We start from the raw sequence: 22,023 nt of genomic DNA on the forward strand, positions 1-22,023 counted from the left end.
TGCAGCACAGAGGCAGCACTCATTCAGCAAAGCTTTGGGATAGTGCCAAGCCAGTGCCAGTGAACCAAGGAGGACTGGTTCTTGGCAGGGCCCAGGCTGGCGGGGAGGAGAACCTAAGGCTTATGCCATATTCCTCCCAGGCTGCTCCCCATGGAGGGCCTTGGCTCTCCCACTGCTGCAGGAGTTTGAGGACCTTCATGCCAACTTTCACCTCGGCCTACAGGGCCACCAAAAACCTGTTGCAAGGCTGAACTCTGCCTCCACATTCTCAGGACAGATGCTGCTCACAGCCTGGGCCGGTGATGGAGCTCCGTGTGCCATCCCAATGGAGCTCTTGTGCACGGAGATCAGGGAGAGAGTTGTGTGCAGAAGCACCAAGGTGCTGCTGGCAGGAGTCTGCTTTTTGGAGAGGAACCTGCAAATCCTCATTGCCAGCTGTGTGCAGTCCTCAGCTGTATGTGTCTGCGGTGTAGCAGAGCAGGGAGGCTGCCTGTGCTTCCCTGCGCTGTTGTGCAAGGCTCTGTAGGGGTTGCACTTGAGTCACATTTTCAAGCTTCTCTTCCCAGCCTGGGTCTGGCAGGATGTGAAGCCCAAAGGGGTGAGGGGAAATGGGGGACAAGTGGCTACTGCTGGCTGCCGCTGCCACTTCAATGCCAAGAAACAAAGATCTCCTTCCTTCTAAGCTCACGGTGTCCATTCCAGGACAAGCTGAGGAGCTGGTGCGTTTGTGTGACTGGGGACAACAGCTGGGCACAGGCTGGGAGTGTGTAGCGTGTGCGCATGAGTAACCATTGTTCTGTTCCACTGCAGAGTCCTCTGCAAATTCGCCTTCAGTCTCTCTCAGGACTGGGAGCTGCCTATAAAGAGGGAGGTGAGTAGTTAGCATCTTATCTTTCCCCTCAGCCAGGGGCTTTGCCTACCCTCCCCCTCTCCTAGACTTTGTGCTCTAGCCCATCCTCTTGAGCCAGTGCCAGAGACCGCAGACCAGGCTGCTTTCCCTGCCGGGACAGGCACGGTGCTGCCTGCGCCTGCCCAGCTGGGGCAGAGGGAAATGTCAGGCGCCTCCCTTCCCCCTCCCTTCGCCGGTGCTCTCCAAACCGCAGGGCCTCTCCCTGGTTCAGCTGTGCTGAGGTGGACGTGCGGGAGGCTGCTCTGTCTGGGCTCCAGGGTCCTCTGCTCCATGTGTTCCAGCTCCGCTCAGGCATGCACCCCTCTTTTCTGGGGGGTGCAGCGACCTGGGTCTCTATGTGTTGTCCTGCAGGAGAAGGAGAAGAAGCCACTGAAGGAAGGGGTGCAGGACATGCTGGTGAAACACCATCTCTTCAGCTGGGACATAGATGGGTGACCCCCAACCCACCCCACCCTGGGGAACCTTCTCAAAGGCGCACGCTCTTTTCCCACCCCCTCCTCCATTTCCCACCCCCCACCTTCCCCCACCCCTCCCACTTGTATCTGTGACAAAATCCCCCTCGGGGGGCGGGGGGCTGCCAGGCCACCTGGGACAAATGGCAGCAGTGCTGAGAGGCCAGGCTGTAGACCCGAAGGAGATGATGGTCAAGGCTGCTGCTGTACAAGGACGAGTGTGCGCTTGCCACAAAAACAAGTGCCCCCTCCCAGCCTTCTCCATCTCTGCCACCCAGATCTGCCTGCTTCTGCCCTGCCTCCCCCTGGTGCCAAGGGAGAGTGGCCTGGCCCACGGCCCCTCCTGCAGTGCCCTGCAGGCCAGCAGCTGTGTGCGTATACAAGTGTTTGAGTGCTGCTGTAGCTGTGGGGAAGAGGCAGCCCTTGTGGGGTGGCTTTGATCTGTGAAAGCTGGTGCTGTGGGCAGGTGACACTGCGGGTGCAAGTGGAATCGGGCAGTACGGAAGCCGGAAGAGCACATCCCCTCCGTGCCAGCCAAGGGCTTGCCCCCATCAGGGAAAGGGAAGGCAAAACCTGAAGCACTTGGACAAGTTCCTCTGTCCTGGGGCTGGGGCAGAGTGGGGGAAACGCCATCAGCCTCATCTCACCTCCCTGGCATGGGTGCGTGGGGTGTTGACAAGAGGTGCCCAAGCGCACCGGCCTGTTACCACTTTAACAGCCTTAGGGGATGGGCCTTGTCAGCTCTTGGAGCAGATAAGAACCAACTCTCCCCTAAACAAGTGTTTCATGTTGTCATTTTAGTCTCTAGATTATTTTTACTGTTAACCAAAAAGCTGTAAATTAACTCTAGGAATATGTGTATATTTTGGCACTGTTGTAGCTCAGGATGGAGTTCAGGTTGGAGCTGGCTCAGGGAGACTAACTCGTCCTCACCCTGCATTGGCAGCAGGGGCACAGGTCAGGAGTGGAGAATTGCTGCTTTGTGGTGGTGGCTCTGGATATGGAGTCTGTGACTTTCTACTGAAAGCGCTTGTCTGTGAGCACAAACTACTCGTGAAATGACACTAGATTCTTACTTTCCTTTATTCCATGGGTTTGTAAATAAACTGCATCTTGGGCGAGTTCTGGATTTTGGCTTTGTTTTTCAATGGGGCCAGGACTAGATTTAATTCATAATTTCTGCCCTATGATAATTAATTATGGCCCTGTTTCTGCCACTGTTCCATGTCCCTGAAGGTGAGCGAGACGGAGCAGCTGCTCTGTGTTGCCCAGTTGCCCCTTGGGCACTGGCAACCGTGGTTGATCCTTGCAGGGGCTGATCATGAGCCTGGACCACAGAGCCAGCAAACAGCAGTGGTGGGTGCAGCTGGGCTGCCAGCAGCAGCAGCCCTGCCTCACCCCTCTGCTGCCAGCCCTCCCCTTTGCAGCAGAGCTCCAGGAAGCCTGGAAAAGCAAGAAATACTCAAAACTAAGGGAGGGCAGGTCCCTGCAGCAGGAGGACCCTTAGCAAAGGGAGAGGGGCTGGTGGAAAGTGGGGCTGAATGGTGGAGAGCCACCACTTAGTAGTGTTTGAGCACTAAGGCATGTGTGGGAGGGCATGTACAGGAGAAAAAGCACAGAAGAAATGGGAGGTGGCACCTCTTCTGCAAACTGGGCCAGTGACTGAACATAAGCCAAGGGAGAACTGTGTTTGGACAGTCCAAGCTCACAGAAGAGTAAAAGTTGCAGTGTATTATTTACTGATGTGAAAATTAGTGGGTTTTCATTCAAAGTAGTTCCAGCAGTGTGGCCTCTAGACAAGGAAGACTACAGCTTCACCTCACCATACAGCTGGTGGCTGGGCTGAACCAGCTTACTAGGCTGTGGGAGGTTTTTAAAAGCTTCTTGCTTCTCTTACCATAAGGCCAACTTCTGGTTGCAGGGTAGGTAATTTCCACACATGCAGGGGATCTCCCTGCAGCTAGGAAGGGATGGGTGACCTCTGGTCAAGCTTCCCCCCCCCCCCCCCCCCACAGGTTTGAAAAAGGCCAAGGGGTCACCCTCACACAGGCCTGGGGCCACTCTGCCTTTTTATCTCCCACCAGCATAGCAGAGAAAACTTTTTAAGCACATGCCTGTTTCAAATTTTTTTAATAAAATGGATTTTTTTCAAATATTTGTAACTGAAAAAATAATTCAATTTAAAGATCCATTCTCTCCCCCCTTAACTTGTCACTCTTGTCCTTTTCCAGTTGAATACTCGTTCTGGATCCATTGCCCCACCGCTGTCCATCTCAGACAGTGCTGATCACCTGTTGCTGTTTGCTGCATAGTGGAAGGGAGAGCGCGTGCTAGTCAAATACACAATACAAACAAGTAGTGGTTACAGCAGAAAGATTCAGGATTACATTCAAGGTAGAGGCAGAACATCAGACTTTTTGTTTTTCCCAATGGGTGCAAAAGTGTATGTCCAGGGGAATACCTCTTCCAACAAAGACCTATTGAACTATTATTCAAACAAATAATAGTAAGAAAGCAGAGAATTGGGCTAGCCTGCTGCTGTGCCAGGATGCTCTGAGCACCTCGGGGGAAGGAGACCATTCTAATTATTCCTGGGCTGAGGCACCACATCCCCCCCTCAGCACATGGCTGTTGCTCTCTCTTAGCAGAAGGCCTTTGTGCAGAGGGGCTCTGGCAGATTAGCTGCTTTCCTAAGGAGATGAGGGTTATGCTTCTGTATTGTCTTGGCTCCCTGAAAGCTCTCAAGCCCATCAGCCAATTTCAGGTGCATTGGGCACATTTAATGTAATCAAATTCCTACAAGTTTAACAAATCAGGATTTTGGGATACAGGAGGGAGGAAGCATCAATGTGATTCTTCATCAGCCCATCTATGGTTGGGGGCGGGGGGGGGGTGCTGCCACAGGGAGGCAAAAAATCTAATTGGCATTTGTGTTTCTCAGCCAACACTGACTCCTGCTCACTGTCGCTGTGTCATGCCAGCGCTCACAGAGCAGCTCCCTTCAGCTAGAGCCAGGCGCTGCAGGATGGGGGTAGAGGAGAGGACTGCACTTGGTGTGCTCCCACCTTCCTGTAGGATATCATTGCACTTGGATGATTTTTATTCTCTATTTACTAGTCGCTACTTTGTAATTATTTATTTGTACAAAAAGGTCACACAGCCATTGTTGTGGGGGGCTGCTGCTCACTCTGGGCTAAAAGAAACTGTTTTTTCTCAAATTTGACAAAAAAAAAAAAAGGTAAAAAAAGGCAGCCTCATTTTTCACACCTCTTCCCGTCATCCCCTTCAGGAGGAAAGGTCCTCCCAACCAAAGGAAGGAAGCTGCCAGCAGGCTCCCCCTGCAAGTGATTAAGAAAGTGGCTCCCCATATAATTAACAACTAACTAGGGCTCAGGAAAGCAGGAGCTGCCAATTTAGTTCCTGATGGAGAGTTAAGTGCAGGGCTGGCAGCTCACCTGCCCCTGCCAGGGAGCAGAGGCCCTGACATGCCTGCAGCACCTCTTCCCTGATGAGGCACACGCTCCAGCCCGGGGGGGGGGGGGGGGGGGGGCATCATCAAGACGACACTAAAAGGATATGGTTGCTCCTTCCATTGCAATCACAGGGCCAGAGCCTTATTCTGCATTAATTCAAAACCCCCTGCTGCCAGCCTTCCCCTTCTGAACTGCCCCCTCCACCCCGCTGTCACCCTGACACCATTCAGGGCCAAAACAGGATAGCTGTGCCAAGAGGAGGCTGCACAGGGCAAAGCTAGGCTATGTCTCACCTGGTAAATATGGAGGTGAGCGACTACCAACAAACACAGAAGGAATTTATAAATGACAGGAGTAACAGCACAAGAGAGGTCCGCAGCCCTGCGTTTACAAAGCAAAAAAACTGCACAGGCAGGAGTATCTTCACATCACTATAGGGGTTTGGGGCACAACCTCCTCCCGCTCAACAGCCAGCAGCTACCCCTGGGCATCAGCTTGGGGAACTTGCATGGCAGCAGCAGCTTATGCAGAGGGTGGCAGCTCAGAGGATGCAGACATTTACTTGCATCTTCTACCGGGGGGAGGGGAGTGCAGAGGTTTCACAGCAGCAAAACCGAGCTTTGCTACCTGTCACTTAGTTTCAGGCTCCAGCAAGGAACCTTCACAGTTCCCTGCTGAGCTAGGCCCTGTGTCATGCCAAACAACGCCCTTCCCCCAATGTGTCTTCCCTTTCCTTGCTCAGGGCAGATTGGGGGTGAGGGGCTCCTTTCCACCAGGACATGTGCTGTACAGGGAGACGCCAGCACAGCTGAAGGCCGGAGACAAATTGCATGTGGCCCCTAATGATATGTTGCTCATTGATAGCTGTGCCCCTCAGCACTCTGCCCAGGGCACGTGGCTGCTTACTTGGCTCTAGCCCTGCAGCAGGCTGGTGGCCTCGCTCAGCCCTGCCCCATGCTGGGCTACTAACAGCCAGGGAGGAGCCTGTCACAAGTGACCTGACTAGGAATGAGCTGGAAACCAAAGGGGAGGATGCCTGAGGCAGCAAAAGACAGATTTAACATATAAGGACCTGGATTTTAGCACCTTAAACTCTGTTCTGCAGCCCAAAGCAAGTGTCACAAGTAGGTGGGCCTCTGCCAAGCTCAGCAATATTTGGGAAAACAGCTCAGAAGTTACCATGGTTGGTGGGGAACCCTGGTTCCCTTTGGCTATGTTGGGACAAGGTGCCTGTTCTTCCTAACGCCTCACTCAGCCCGGCCACAGACCAGACCCTGCCCCTTACAGATGGCACGCGGGGCAGAGAGCAGCCCTTCTGCGCCCTCAGCCCCACAAGCAGCATGCCCTCTTTTACGCACCATTCCGGAGGTAAAATCCCCTTCCACAACCATTAAATCAACTGTCCCAGAACAGCATAATCCCCTTTATTTGCCAATCCCAGCACGGAGCGAGGTACTGCTTCCCGGAGAGGGGGGCACAGGCCCAGTCACACCACGTCATGCTGCGAGGTGTGAGGGAGCTCCGGCCCTCTGGCATCCCACCCCAGGCGCTGGCTCCCTTCTCACCCCAGCTCCCAGCAGGGTCTGGGCTGCAGCGAGAGGGAGGGAGGCCGCCAGCCCCAGAGCTCCTGCAGCCTCTCCCCCCAGCAGCCCTTCTCCCTGCCCAGCCTGCCCGGCTGCCCACTGCCCTGGCAGCAGTGACCCAAGCAGCAGGTTTGCCTTTGCTGCCACTGCTGGCTTCATGCAGGAAGGTCACTGTTGGGGGAGGAGTACAAATACTAGGAGCTCTTTTTTTTTTTTGGTTGACTGGCCTCTTCCCCCCGCCACGTGCCCGTGCCCTCCCACACCCATTCATTCCCTTCAGTCTCTGCTCACAGAGTTACAAGCAAGAATCCCAGTGCAGCTGCAGATCATGTCCATCAAGGAAGTCTGTGGAAAAGAGGCTGGGAGCAGCAGTGCTAAGGGGAGCCAGGCTCATGACAGGCCCCCCCGGCAGCTCCAGCCAGTCCATGCTGTCCAAGTTAGCCTCAGCCAGATCCAGGGCTATGCCCCCGGCCGGCTCGTGAGCAAAGTGCAATTCCGAGGTGTCCATTGGTGAAGGCGGGTGGTCCAGGATGGCCGAGCTGCTCAGCATCTCACTGTGGAGATCGTCAATCAGGGACAAGGGCTCTGGCCCGTCATGGCCTGCCGTCAAGAGGGGGAGGCCGGTGCTGCTCTCCAGGAAGTCCTCCAGCCGGCCCACGGGCACCGGCTGCCCCACGGACACTGGCACCGCCAGCTCTGAGGAATGGTGGCTGCTGGGCGGTGAGGAGGAGGCTGGGGCCACGGGTGGCTCTTTCCCGGCTGGCGACGACTGATCCTTGAAGTCAGCAGAAATCTCTGTACAGGAAACAAGCACACAGGCCAGAGTGAGGAAAAGCTCTGCCAATCACAGTAAAGATCCCTCCTACCCACCATGGCAACGAGGACCCCCCGCACCTGGAGCCATCGCTGACCACAAACTGGCATAAGGAAGGCCTTCAGCATGCTTAGGGGTTTTCAGCTCTCCTCAGTATCACAGAAGAGATGTGCCCAGATCCAGTGCAGCAGAGCCACCAGGAAGCTTTATATTATACTAACGCCTGACTGACATGTCCCTTGATGCCTTAATGACTGCCTATCAATGCCAAAGACACTACAGGAGCAAAGGCCTGGGTCATGATATACATGTTGCACTATCCCCTCAGTGCTCTGCAATCCCCAGTCTCAAAGCCAGACTCATTATGGGTTTTGTCTCCTTACCCCCACTTTCAATGAGAATGTCAAACAGGTCGTCCATCTGCTGGCTGGAACAGCCATTCTCCTGGGAAGAGAGCACAAGATCAGCTTCCTGCTCATCACAGGAACTTCCACCTCCAGCAGCCCCCTTGGCTGCTGGCTCTCCTCCCTCCGCCCAGGGATTGGGCTCTTACCCAGCAAGAATAAACACACAGAGGCATGGCACCAGACTCCTCCATAACCCTCGGCTCTAGGAAGGTATATTTAGCAACTGCTATATTAACACTCATCAGGAAGTGAGTGGTTTGGGATCTCTACCTGTGGTTAGGGATCCTCCCCACACCCTCCAGAAGGAATTCAGATAGGAAGGCTCAGTTAGAAAGGGCCTGTTGGGTTTCCATTTCCTATTACTTGCCCAGACCGGGAGTCTAAGTGGATTTTCAACAGCATCTTTTCACATGCTCTCCAAGGAAGCCAGGGGAAAGAACTGCTCTCACCTCCTGGGCTTTTGGCTGTTGTTTCATTGCCTCTTCATAGCCTGGAGGCTCTTTCATTGGGACCGAGGGAATGGGGAGAGGAGGTGGAGGAGTTCCAAAAAGCGACGGGTGCTGTTGTTGCTCCAGGTCCAGTTGGGATGGGGAAGGGGCAGCAGGAGAGCTGGGCTGTGACGAGGGCTGTTTAGAACAAAGGCAGAAGGAATGAGTGGGGGAAAGCCCACGTCAGCTTCCTGTTTCACAGCTGCTTTGAGAGACCATCGTCCCCTCTCTTGGTGAGTGCTGCTCAGAAGCCTGCACTGCTCTGCTCCCAACAGCCCAGCTTCTTCCATGTATTCTGTGCACTAAGCCCTGGCTGTGGGGCAGCAAGACAGATTTCCCCTCCAAATCACAGCTCGTAATCTTCTGCTGAAACCTTTATTTTTCTAATGCTAAAGCAAACATGCCACAAACCACTGCCAGACTGCTCCTGGATGGGGAGAGCTTTGTCTGTCCAAGTGTGAGATTCCTCTAATACTTTGGAGAGAGAAAGGCATTTCCCACACTGCTTTCAACCTACTCTGCGCAATATAGGCTAGAATCTATCTTTTACCCACCACTCTCTAGTGCCTGCTTTGTGAACAGTCAGGCTTCATTAGCAGCAAATATCACAGCTTAAAGGTGGGCGGGGAGCAGAGCACTCAGAAGCACCAGAGACCTCCAAAGGAAACCCAAAATGTTGCAGGAAGTGGTGCTAGTGACTCAGCTTCACCAGATGAGTCAGCAAGCAACTGCCCATAAGAAATATCAAAACATGGATCAGGCCTTTGCCTCTATAGGGGCTATGAGTGATCCACATTGAAGCTTGCTCCACTGAAGCGATGAATCCTGGAAATTAGCTGAATTCCAGTCCCAACACTTGTACATGTTGCTGCTCCTCCCCGTCCCATTTTCCCTCGAAAACTTTTCATCAGTTCTGTGACCTGAGTGTACAGGAGTGACCCCAGGTCCCTGCAGAGCTGCTCTGGGGTCTGCTCTCTCTACCTAAGAGGGGCTGGAAACTGGCGTTGTGGCACAGGCCACTGGGATTTGCTGGGAGGGTACCTTTTTTGGCACACTGGGTTGGCCGGCTTTGCCAGGAGCACCAGTTTTCAGGGACCCTTTGTGGAAACCGTTGAGGAAGAAGGGCTGCAGATTTGGAGGTGCTGAGAAAGACAATATGGTGTGGGGCAGCTGCCCTGTGACCACCTGCAGGCCTGGCTTCTGACCCTACAGGGAGGCAAAAGGATTAGGAGAGTCACTACAGATGCCTCCACAGCACATGAGCTAAGATCAGGCATGGACTGCCACCAGTCTAAGGAGTCTGAGGGAGAAAGGTGCCATTGTTCACCTTCTGCATTTCATCAGAGGTCTCAAAGTGACCCAAAGCACTGACCCTTTACAAAGTGCCTATCTGACAGGACAAAACATTGTGACTACACTAGAAGTAACTACTGTCTTCACATTTGTTTCAGGATCTGACTCAAAAGTGATCCTCCAAGCTCTAAAAACTCTTCATAATCTTTCTGTGTCTTATCTTGACTACATGTTATAGAGACAGCTATGTCATCCCTGATCTGGGCTAGAATGGGAGAAGAGGCACAAGCAAGATCTCTTTACAGCTGTCATCTGGAAAAGGGGTAAAGCCAGAGGTGCTCTCTTCCTTAAATCTGCATTGCACTTCACAAAGACATAATTAGCAGGTATGCTTGAGGCACAGGAACTGAAATTTCAGCAAGGTTCATCAGGACCGGACATTAAAAGGTCATATCCTTTTGTCCCTCTCAGAGCTCATATTCTACCTTCAATAGCAGACATACTGCCCACGCTATCCTCTGGCAGGCTCTCTCCACACAGTAATCAATCACCTTTAAATTTAAGCAGCAATACTTTAAGAGTAGGGGCACTACTGTGAACCAAGGTTGCCCATTCTGGCCTCTCATCATTTTCAACTGATAGAAAATGCCTGCTTAAAACACCAGCCGGTCTTCTGTCCAGTGTGTGGGACTAAAAGGCAGAAGGCAGTAAATTGCCAGGGTTTAGCCCAGAACTCTTTGCTGTAAAGCCTCCAGATCTCCTTCACAAGTGCCCCTTGGGCAACACCTCATGGATGCTTAGCGCTCCTGAAACCTGAAGACCTGATGGTGAGCGCAGCTAGTTCAGCAGAACACAGAGGAATGGAGATGTTATGCCAGGTACTCCTTCTGCTGCCACATTCAAGCTGAAAACCAAATGCCCCATGCAACTGCAAGCTGTGGCAAAAATGGTTGTGAGATCTCTCTTGCCGTGATGATGGTCTCCGATCTGCATTGTGCATGCATACTCCCTTCCCACCACTACCGCAAACCCTGACAGCAGGCAAAGAAAACAAGGAAGAAATACAGGCAGGTGACAAGCTACCTTTCTGACAGATTGGTTTAGTCCTCTGGGTTGCTGCTGCTGCTGCTGCGTGGGCTGCTGCTGTGTGGGCTGCGGAGGGGTACTTGCAGGTAGCTGACACTGCGGGTGGCTGGAAGTTTTAGAGGGCGATGATTGTACTCTCTGCAAAGAAAAGGATATCAGTGAGAAGCTATTTCCCAGACACGACATGGAGCAAGGCTTAGGTTTCTTAAAGGATTTATGAAATCCTTTTTCCTCACTCTTTATTCTTTAGGAAATTCCATCAGTCATTCTCAGTTTCATCAAGCAGAGAAATCAGACTGGGGTGGGATTCAGTGGCCTAAATGAGGAGGTCGTACCACTCTAAATCCCTAGGCTAACCAAGACAACCCTCTAGGGCTGTCAGATCTGAAACAGGATCTATCATTGACCTGTGCTCTTCGGGAGGAGCAGCTAGAGTTCAGGTAAGATACCCTGGGGTATCAAGGGTGGCACAGGATATCTGTATTTTGACAACTGACTACCATCTCACCTGACACACAGCAAATGCAGCCTGTTCAGTGCCTGATGGTGGACACTGCCAACTGCTTTGCAGAAGGTGCAGGAAATGTGGCAGCAGACAATAAAAATCTCTTCTGATACCACAGAAGATGCTGGGGTTTGACTTATGTGATAAAGTCTGGGCATATTTATCTCTTCCTGGAAGAAACACTCAGAACACTTCTGTTAAGTGCTGAATTCATGCCAGCAGGGAAATAGTAGATCATCTCTTACAAAAGACTCTGCCAACACTTATAGAATGACACACATTAAAATGAAGAGCAGTCAAAAAGCAAAATGGCTGCCCCCATGGTCTGATTTCAGCTCTCAACAGACAAGACAATCTAGCACTCCAACTACAAACTTTCCATTAAAGAACAAGAGGTGAAATACACTTTTGAAAACTAGAGTGAGATGTGGCAGCAAACACTAGTCCACCAAGCACAAGATCCTGCCTGAAAAAAGGCAGAACCATATGTTTGGAAGAATGCTCACAGCCTGTGATGTACAAAGTCAATCATGCATTGCTGTACGGGGTTCACTAGTGTCAAATTCCAGTCTTTTTGCTGAAAATTTGCTTACATTGCTCCGTTTTACAAAGCTACAAAACTATTAGCCACAACAGCAAGCAACCCAGCTTTTTCATTTATTATTTACTGCACTGAATTTCCAAGGTGTGAAGTCATCCTATGGTAACCTGAACCCCTGTATGATGAGTGGGAGGAGGGAGAGAGGAACCCGACTGCCCACAGTGGGGAAATGACCCAACGCTCACCTACCTGCAAGGCTGGGCAGCTACTCCCCGCCTTCCCGTGGGGCGAGAGGCCCTGCCTCTCGGTGCTCTGCTTGGTCACGGTGAGGACGATGTGGGTCCCTGTGGAGTCGGTGATGAGGGTGGGGGGAGGGGTACCCTTGATGAGGTCACTCAGGGCACTCCCTTGCTGGCCAAGGAAAAGCCGCGGGCTGTGGGACTGGCATGGCGGCTCTGCTTCTGCGGCTGGCACCTCCTGCTTCACCATCACAGCTTTCTTTGGCACTGCGCTTGGATCCGAAGTGTCCATTTGGCTAGCGGTTGGTGCAGGGCTGAATTGGTCTGTTTGGCCACTGGATTGCTTTGCAGACTGGCAACTTAAGAAACCGTTTTCGCTCTTGACCTGGATGCCGAATGCCACTGGGTTGGAGGGAAGGGCTGTTCCTTCTCCCGCAGCAGCTGGGGCTGCTAGTGACTGCTGAGAGCGCTTCTCCTGCTCTAGCTGTAGCCTAAGCATCTCAACCAGCTGCTGCTTCTGCTTCAGCATGCGGGTGAGTTCCTCAATCTGCTTGTCCTTCTCCTGCAGCATCTGGTCTTTGTCCCGAACTTCTGCATCTCTGCTGTTACTGGTGCTGCATCGCTCTGACCTGGGTGCTGCATTTACACTGCAGGAGGCAGCCTTGGAGCTTTCTTCCTTCACCACGAACTGCACTGGAGATGCCTGCAAGGTGAGCTGGGTCAGGGGCGAAGTCACCATCTCCCCAAAGGTGTCTCCGGTGGCTGAGTTCTCGTCCCCTGTGCTAATCTGTGAGCGCTCAGAAGGAGTGGGAGAAACAGGGGGAGTTGAGCCTGTGCTGCCAAATTTCATCATGCCACCACTGGTGACTGTGGCCACAACTACTTCTGCTGGTGCGATGCCAGTGGTGACCAGGGCTGGCCCTGTGCTCAGCCTAGCAGCTGGGAAGGCCACCACCACTTCGGCAGCTTTGGGGAGAATGGCTGCTGTGTTGGGTTTGGGATTAGGGGCTGTTTGGCCAGCTGCACCGTTCTGCTCTTGGTAAGCTCGGAGACGCTCAATCAGGTCCGTCTTTGTGCCTGAGACAGGCAAGGCCCTCAGCTTCAACTCTTGCTTCAGCTCTGCCACCTGATCAGGGGAAAAAGAGGCAGTAACATCAAGAGAACACATGCTCTCACCAGTACAACTATTAACAGCTACCAGAATCATGAGGCAAAGGACTAAACTGACCCCTTGCAGGCCAACAGACCAGCATCTCAGGTACGCACTGCAGGATAGCAATGCCAACTGTTATCACAAACTCCTGTCAGTCCACCTCAGCCCTGCTCTGCAGCAGCCACTTCATTCAATCTCCACTGCTCTGCTGACAGTGGCAAAAAGAGGGCTGTGCAGTCCCCCAGTACTGACAGCAGCACCAACATTTACCTTCATCTCATCTAGGTTGGCAGGGAGAGGGCCTGGCTTGCCCACTGCAGCATTACTGTTTTGTCGCATCAGTCCACTGGAACCGGAGGATACTGAAGATGTGGTGCTGATTGTGGCAGAGAGATTGCGTACTGCAGGGGCACTGGTACCACTCTGCTGCTCACCTGGAGGCCTGCAGGGGAAGGAAAAGGACAGGCATCACAACTGAGGTGGAAGGGCATTGGAGGCCTTCAGTGCAGCAGAAGTCGATCAAGGAGATTATATATATATGTCTCCAAGCATGTGCCTGCAGAGAAGCGTGTGTGCCACTGGTGCCACCCCAGACATTAAGACACGCCAATGCCTTTGACTATATCCATTCCCCTTTACTCTGTCAACCAACTCATTTGAGCTGTATTGTTTGATTCACCTGACACCAGTTGTTTTTGAGGCCCACTGTAACCCAACACGATTGAGTGGGTTACACCCAATTCCCACACCTCACGACCAGAACATGATATGTTTGATAACAGGACTGGAGAAGCAAGTCCTTCCTAAGAGTTAGGGCTCTCCCCACTGGCAGAGCTGACATAGTGATGAGGGACCTGCAGCACAACAGGATCCCAAAGCAGAGAGGTGGCATATAGGACCCGTACTTTGGTGGGGCTGGCAGGATGGTCTGATAGTTGTAGTGCTGTTGCTGCTGCTGGTTGAGGATCTGAAGCTGGAGAAAGAGCTGCTGCTGCTGCAGTATTTTGGCATAGGATGAATCCATGGGAGGAGCTCCTTTGTCCTGCTTTTGGTCCGGGGGGATATACTGATGATATTTAAGCTTTTTGACTTTCGGCTTCAATTCCTTGGCTTTTTTACTGCGCTGAGACTTCTCACTAGCAGACTTGGGCTGGCTTTGCTATTCAGAAGAAAAGGAGGAAGCAAATAAGAATGGAAACACTGAAATAACACAGCACTCCATGTAAGCCAGAAAGCAAGCTGGGATTTTTATTTCAAAATTCTCAGGGTCTTTCCATGCTTCTCTAACTTTGGCAATACATCCACAGCAGCTTACATAGCACCAGAATGCAGGTCACAGACAGAAGGCCATTCATCTTTCCCAGTACACCAGACCACTTGTCCATCAAACGTAGACTCATCATCTCTAATTATTGATAATGCTGACTGTTTCAGAAGATTTTGTATTCAGGACCACTTTACAGTAGGTGAATAGATCATGGAACAGAAGAATCTATTAAATACATCACAAATAGTGTCAGAGGAAGACACCAGAGAGTAATAAGCCTGCCTTCCTTAGCATCTGTTAACATAATACTTCCAACCCCAAACCTTCCCTGGAGCACCCATATTAATTTCTTTCAGACTATAGCAATGAAGAAATCAGTCCAAACAGTACCTTAATGAGTGTTGGTGGGGGCCTGGCAGCAGGAAGAGCTGCTCCATTGGTAAGATTAGGAGGCAGAAGAGGAGGAGGTGGCAGAGGTGGGGGTGGCTGTTCAGGTAGGAAAAGCGTTTCATTGGAGTCTGCACTAATCTGCAATTGGGATGTACCCTGCAGGAACAGAAAGGGCATGAGGCATACACTAATGAGGAGAGAAATATTTTAAAAGAGTGGCAAGAAGTGTCCACTTAATGGAAAGCAGCACAGGTTACAAGCCATTAATTAAGATTCCTTCAACCCACTGCTTCAGTTGTCCCTGAGAAGCAGCACAACTACTTAGGACAGAAAACGAATCAAAATTTCACACCTCTGTCTTTCACCTTTGCCTACCAGAATCAGTCACACACTGACACAGGCCATATCACCAGTAACCACTGCCCTCCCCCCTTCCCCACGTCACCACCTCAGGGACTTCTGAACAGAGGGCTTCACCAATACCACACAAAGCTAAGACCCCCTTGTGAAATCTCACAAACTGTTCTCCAGCAGTGACATTTCAAGGATCTCTAGGCCTCACTTTTTAAATCAGCAGTAGTTGCAAAGCTCCAGGGCACCGCAGCAGGCCACTGCATTCTCACCTGAGCTAGTGATGTGCCAGTGGTGTTAGGGAGAGGCTCACAAATCCGGGAGTCCATTGGCGATGGGACAGATCCCTGGGACTCATGGCTGGCTGGCTGTTCTGGGGAGAGGGCATCACTGCTGTCCTCATCAAAAGAGGAATTGTCTGCAACCTTTGGGTAGTTCACTTGTCCAACTGCAAACACAAACACTGGTTGTGGACTTTGAAGTGGAATAAGAAATTATTTCACTTGATGCTAAATGTTTCACGAAGATAATGAAGGCAGGGAGAGAGAAATGTCTGAGTTGTGTTTAAAGCATCAAGTAAAAATGGGAGAACAAAGCCCAGACCGGAGCCATTGTAAATGTTTATATTCATCTCTGCTATCATTGGAATAAAAATAATAAAATGATGCAGACTGGAGTGAAGCATTTCCCTTGCCTCTCAGCAGGAAGGTCAGAAGTACAACACAAGCTATTTAATCCTGCCCAAATTGAGAACTTAAATCTTGCAAGCAACAAGGGCTATGGACTAAGTCAAAAGTGGTGGTCTTGGCTGCTATTAGTATTTCTGTCTATCTACAGGTCCCACAAGCAACAAATTATCTCAAATCCTGGTAAGCAGGAAAATACTATTAAACCCACTTAACACAGGAGTGACAGAAATCCAGAGAGATGTGACGTGCTTTAAGTCAGAAAGATGCCACATCTCTAATGTTCCAGTTCACAAGTTCACTCTTCTTCAACTATTTATTGTGCAATAGTGAAGGCAGGCTCTCCCACATCACTGTCCTCTCCCTTATCCCTGTCCTCTCCCTTTTTCATGAAAAATATGCAGCTTTGCTCACAGTTGTGTCCCATTTGTCTCTAAAGTAGCTGTGTGCATCTGAAGCACAGACTTGCTCAACAAGATGGGAAAGAGCACTGCTCAGGCAGTGGGAAGGCATTCCTTTCAGCCCTTGGAATGGCACTGGCATGAGTTACATCTGTTCTGGTTTATTTTTAAAGGAGTTGAATCCTCTGAAGATTGTTAGTCCACAGACAGCTTTTGTTTCATCACACCTGTTTATATTCTGTCTCCTCCCCCTGCTCTGAGTGTCAGTGGGTTCCCCCGACCAAGGTTGCTGACATGTTATACACAGACAGGGATTTTTAAGGAGAGAATCTAGGGAATGCAATCTACAAGAGTCTTTCAAGTCTTGAGGATCTGGGATTGGTTTCACACTACTCTAGGATGTTCACAGTACTTATAATTTAGTGTCTTTGTACAATTATTTGAGCCAGAAGGAGTTCTGCTTTTCAGATCCTTGGGGCTGAAAGGCTGCGATTCTGAGATAGGAAAACAAGACTGACCATGGGATCATATTCCCTCAAGCAGGCAGGCAAATTAACAGAAAAATCACAGCCACCTATGGGAAATGCCCTCAAAAATCAGTCCTCCTCTGGCCTTACCTATAATGGCTTCCTTCAGGCTGGACTCCACAGGTAAGATGTTCTTCTCCACCAGCTCCATGGGACCCGGCCTCTGCGCTATCTTCTCATTGAGGTCATCAGCCAGTCTGGCTCTCTTCAGCTTCAGCTGCTTAGCCTGCAAGGAGGGTTCAGCTGAGGTCTCTGCTCAGGGAAAGTAAAGAAAATGGCATCAGTCCAGCAACGGTCAACCTATGCACTTCAGTAGTATTTCACTTCTATTCAGAAAGGTAACTGCAGGTAACTGTACAGAAGAAATCCCTGTAGATAACAATAGATAACTATACAATGTAAAAATATTATACATATCTTACAGATATTATGTGCAAGATAACTATAATAGCTCTCATGACTCTAGAATAGGACAAATTCACTGCACTCAAACTGATGTCACTTGATTCTCATTCATCTTTTCCCTTTCAGTTGTGTCCAAAGATGTGGTACTCAGCAGCAGCAGAGTACTTCCTCTCTGAAACTTAGGTGTAGAGACACTGTATCAAATCTTCCTCACTCCCATTTGGATACTTTAGAGTGTCTTCTCTTATCAGAAGACCAGTCCACACTCATTCCATTTTATTGTTGCTAAGCTGCACAAAACTGCACAGTTTGAGTTTATGACAGATTCTTCTGAAAATCAAAAAGACCATGCAAGGAGAGATGAATCCCTCCCAAGAAACCATGCAGCAGACATGACCTTCTGCCCACTCCTAATTAAAAGAAAGATTTAGGGGTGAGAGGCAAAATAGAAAGCTGTTACAAGAAGTAGTTATAACAAAGTTTACTGTTGATGTCTTCCTGTTTAGTGTATGCTATACCTTCCAGAATGTGCATCCTAACCAGCTCTGATCTCTCTGGCCGGGACCGGATTTTCCGTTTCAAATAGTCCTCTGTCTGCAGCAAAAACAGACAAGCAAGAACCAATTTCAGTTGATCAGACACAGGATTGAGGTAATTTTGGGTAGCACAAACAAGAAAAACAACCACTTTTAGTTGTTACTAAGATCTAAATAAACACTGAACAGAGAAGAGAGATATCTTCTGTCCCAGAGCACTCACAGAATGAGTTCATTTTAAAGACGACCTTCTACTGTACATCCCACCAGTATAAGAGTGCACCACTGGCCCTGCAGACCAGAAACAGGAAAGGACTTCTTCAAGAGCTGAAGCCCTCTTTTTCCCATTATGCAGCACCACTAGCTTGTGTCAGGGTGACATTCAAGATTTTTCTCTTTATACTAAAGATAGATGCATTGGTTCCATTATTTAAAGAAATACTTATACATACTGCTGGCATTTGGGGCTGACTTGCGGTTTGGGCCTACTCCTTTATTTGTTTAAAGACATGTTAAGGTAAAAGACCCCATGCACTCCCTGGGCAGACAGAATCTAAACTCTTTCACAAGCACCATTTGGTTTCCAGAGCTGCTTTTAGCTCCATCTTTGGAGAATGCACTACAGAGCAGTGTACAGAGATGATCCTGTCTGAGCTGAGCATGTTACCATTTACTCATCTCAGGAATGGGAATCTGGGAGTAGTGGGTAACTGACTGATAGGTACTAGCCATCAGAATGAACCCTTAGGGAAAATAAATATTAAAGTCTATCAAAAAACATGCCATACTTGCTCAACATTAATTTCATAAGAAGGTTTTAGAAAAAAGAGAAGGAAGAAACAAAAACCTTTGGGACACTGTTCTTTATGCAAAGTGTATTGTTCCAGTCCTTCTGCAGAGTTTAAAGAGCTAACAATGCCTGACAGGTTTCAATTACAGCTGTTATATCTTTAGTTTTATACTGTTTTCATTTTTAAAACAAAACTTAGCCAAACAGCTGTAACAGGTTTTATTTCTCTGTAGGCTGGTCAGAAAACACGCTATCCCCAGAGGCCTTTTGAGGAACAGAAATCATCAAGAAACCCCCTGTTTGAGAAGAAGGTGCAGCATGAAGTACGTTGCCTATTTCAGGCCTGACTTCCTCTTTCTCAAGAGCCAGGAGTCTGTGTGATTTCAGTGTTTCACAAGATTTTGGGATCTTCTCTATTAAATCTTTAATTTCTAGTGCCCTAGATAAACAAGAGCATGTGTATGTAACACAGAAACTATACACTTTGCTCAAAGGTGGAAATCACCCACTTCAATGGCATCCACACAGCAGGAGCATTTAAGAGCAAAACAAACACCATAAAAATGAGCATGCAAAGTATATGAATGGTGGGGAAGAAGAATATCAGTAATCTCCAAAGATGACTCTGGGGAAAATCTAGGCACTGTCTTCAATGGCTTTTAGGTATGACTAGTTCACAGAGATCACCACCGCTGCATATATACTGAAGAAAAACACCCTACTCAGCATATCTCTGGCTGCTTAGCAAGGTATTGCATCCAGAATATGACTGATACCCTTCTGCATCTCACTGGTATCTACAGGATGCCCAACATATAAGAACTACCACTACTGACTTCTTTGAAATCTTAAGGAGCATACTGTATCTTACCCTGGCCCGCTCCAAACTCCTTCTTTGTTCATGAAATGCAGCTGGACTTTTCAGAGCTGTTGAGAGAAAAACATTTAGAGAATGAATAGGAATGATTGAGTTCTTTCACTGCATGTCCTTTCAGGCCAACTAAGTTAACAAATATACTGCAGCAACTGCCTTCTGCATCTTTCAACACCCTGGATCAGATCTCCAGCTGTTATAAAGCAATGTGAATTGACATACTCCATTTTACAGCACAGGAGCTACAGGAGCTGACCCGGACTTTTTGTGGGCTGCTGAAAAGAATAATATGGGCTGCATTTCCAGTTGAACTGACCACTGTTCACAAAATGGGGCCCAAGAACATGAGTCAAAAATAGCCCCCAACAAATGCCTTTTAGAAGCTTCAGCATGGAGTAAAACATCCAGGACCCTTAAGTAAGTGATTGGCACTGAAACACTGAAGAGGTACATGAAATGTCTGGAAGGATGGGAGAGGATCCTAATGAACTGTAAATCTTCTTTAGTACCATGTAATGTCACAGGAAGCTGCAAGCTTTGCATTAATCTGCACCTGTGTTTTGTGTACATGCATGGGCTGGTTACAAATTCAGTAGGTCTGCAGCAGGACATATATATTGCTCCTACATGTAAAAGAGAAACTATCATGAGAACAGGAACACTTGGACAGGAAAGTACATCTGTTTGTTCACAGATAAGCAAGACTTGAGGAATTAACAGCAGCTCTCCATATAACAGACCTCCTCTCCCTCTTCAGCCTAGTATAAAAACAGAACCAAAATGGATCATGTTTTAAGAAACTGATCCTCTGCTGTCCAGGACGGTACTAACCCTGGAGGAATCTCTCACTCTGCCTGGCTCCTGTGGAACACCCAAAGCTCACGTCCCACAGTAAAACTGGAAAAAGAGGTGATATTACTTCTGCCTCAGCAATGAGAACTGTCACTAGTTCCTTGCAGTTTTCCCAAATCCACAAGCAGCTTGTTTTCTAAAATGATCATAGTTTGATTTATATTCACAACTGACCAAAGGGAACATAACTCATCCTCTTTCATATTTCTGAAATACTCATATTTAAAACTGCCTGATGGAGCTTTTAAATTACCATCAGGCTGAACAGCACAGTAAAAAAACTTCAGCTTTACAGACAAGCTGCAAGTCTTCTGAAGTCAGAAATCTCAACTTGTGCAGTCAGTTGAGATTCAGACTACAGAAATAAATGAAGAACAATTTATAGAATAACTAAACTAAATTGAGAAATAACCACAGTGAGTGAGCATACAAATCCCTACCATGATGGGGCAAATAGTTCAGATTAAAGATAGTTTCATATTATCTGGTTTTTGAGAAATCACCAGAGAAAGTTAGGCAAACTGGCAAATGGGAGTGCACTGATTGGGATAAACCAAAATAACTGGTTTCGCAATAACTGAAAAAATAGTATCAAAAAATTTCACGGGCTAGCTGAAACATCCATTTCTGGGTAGTCTGCCCATCACACTTTGATGAATGGCAAGCAGCAAATCATACTGGGAAACACTGTTTTCAAGCCACACAGACTGCTTGTGAGTATGCATGAGCTTGCACTTTAACACGCAGTTCTTTCATTGCGTGCATATCATAGAAAAGTGCAATTAAAGCTTCTTTAAGCTCAGGCACACTTGGGCAAAGGTACCATGCAATATAAAAATCTATATAAAAATCCTCATAGGAGACAAGCAAAGCAGGCCTGATGTTGACTTCTGAAACCTCGCTACCACTAGAATGTGCGGCAATGCAGTAATTCCTTACTCCCCCCTTCCTCCCTACATCTGCTGTCAGGATGAGGCACCACATGAACTTTAAGTGACATTTTCCTGACCATAACAAATGCTAAAAAGTCAACTACAGCAGCTCAGTTGATTTCACAGGTAGTCCAGGAAAAATCTTGAATACAGAGGAACAAAGCAAGAAGAAAAGATTCCCCATGTAAAAAATGAACACCCCTCCCTCTCCCAAAACAAATACACATTGCATAGTAAGCAAGGCAAAACTGCTAGGGGAAGAACCTTGCAAAGAAGTCTCAGACTCTCCTGACTAGTCCGCTGGAAACAAGCACTGGTTTGTAGCTCTCTGGGCTGGCAACATGACAGAGCACGACCTCTGAAAATGTCAAGAGGGCACAAATCCTTCACCTCTTCCCTCAGCAATCTAGGATGGGGCTGACATATCAGAAGCGGGTGTCTACTGTAAAATCGTCCTCCACCCAAACTTAACTAAGCCTTGCACATCTTTCTGGTCTTGAAACAACTACACAGCCCAGAGCTGTGGAACAACTCAGTTAACTTTACTACAGCAAACGGAAAAACCAATATCCAAGGAAGCAAACTGAAGCCGTACGACACAGGCTGCCTGGCCACTGACTGGTTTAGACTCTGAGTTAACTCTACAAGGAGGCCCAGAGTGCAGACCCACACCCTCCACCGGCTCCCGCCACAGGCCTTCCCAGCCGCCTGGTGCTCCTCCCTGCTGAATAATTCCTGGGCAAAATTATCCATACTGACAAAGCTCTACCCTTTTCAGCTGTATCAGGTATTCTGGCTCATTTTGGCTGCATACACAAATGAGAAGCGTAGCTGGTAGACCAGCAGCAGGGGTAACCTCCAGCAGAAGGCATGGAGGTAGGCACAGGGCAGTGGCTTCTACTGCTAACCCAGGATTCATATCCACAGCCCATGGTGCCTACAGCAGCAGTTACAGCAACAGAAAATAGAGATGAAGAGACTCCAAGCAACTAATCCTTTCTGACTCCTCAGACTGGATAAAATATACTAAACTATTCCTGACAGAAGTTTGTCTAACCTGTTCTTGAA

At 49.0% G+C, this 22,023-nt stretch overlaps 2 protein-coding genes across 8 annotated transcripts in view; one reads left to right on the forward strand and one right to left on the reverse strand.

Annotated features, from left to right (window-relative positions):
* The window catches only part of SGSM3 (small G protein signaling modulator 3), a 30,861-nt gene extending 27,494 nt beyond the window's left edge, over window positions 1-3,367 (forward strand). For all 4 annotated transcript variants that reach the window (XM_067310307.1, XM_067310330.1, XM_067310322.1 and 1 more), the window contains 2 exons: window positions 811-871; window positions 1,262-3,367. In XM_067310307.1, the coding sequence (XP_067166408.1) occupies window positions 811-871; window positions 1,262-1,345 (145 nt within the window). In that variant the 3' untranslated portion in view covers window positions 1,346-3,367. The remainder of the gene's footprint in view (window positions 1-810; window positions 872-1,261) is intronic.
* A 1,527-nt stretch (window positions 3,368-4,894) lies between these two features.
* Window positions 4,895-22,023, reverse strand: part of MRTFA (myocardin related transcription factor A) — a 97,711-nt gene continuing 80,582 nt past the window's right edge. For 3 of the 4 annotated variants that reach the window (XM_067310333.1, XM_067310339.1, XM_067310347.1), the window contains 13 exons: window positions 19,169-19,224; window positions 17,490-17,565; window positions 16,657-16,818; window positions 15,225-15,400; window positions 14,602-14,757; window positions 13,850-14,103; window positions 13,215-13,386; window positions 11,802-12,917; window positions 10,504-10,644; window positions 9,169-9,333; window positions 8,089-8,265; window positions 7,616-7,676; window positions 4,895-7,213 (listed from right to left, as the gene is read on the reverse strand). In XM_067310333.1, coding sequence (XP_067166434.1) covers window positions 6,714-7,213; window positions 7,616-7,676; window positions 8,089-8,265; window positions 9,169-9,333; window positions 10,504-10,644; window positions 11,802-12,917; window positions 13,215-13,386; window positions 13,850-14,103; window positions 14,602-14,757; window positions 15,225-15,400; window positions 16,657-16,818; window positions 17,490-17,565; window positions 19,169-19,224 — 3,212 coding nt within the window. In that variant the 3' untranslated portion in view covers window positions 4,895-6,713. The remainder of the gene's footprint in view (window positions 7,214-7,615; window positions 7,677-8,088; window positions 8,266-9,168; window positions 9,334-10,503; window positions 10,645-11,801; window positions 12,918-13,214; window positions 13,387-13,849; window positions 14,104-14,601; window positions 14,758-15,224; window positions 15,401-16,656; window positions 16,819-17,489; window positions 17,566-19,168; window positions 19,225-22,023) is intronic. The other variant, XM_067310334.1, reaches the window with a different exon arrangement.

Source organism: Apteryx mantelli, chromosome 1 (assembly GCF_036417845.1).
Source record: "Apteryx mantelli isolate bAptMan1 chromosome 1, bAptMan1.hap1, whole genome shotgun sequence".
Classification (NCBI taxonomy): Eukaryota; Metazoa; Chordata; class Aves; order Apterygiformes; family Apterygidae; genus Apteryx; species Apteryx mantelli.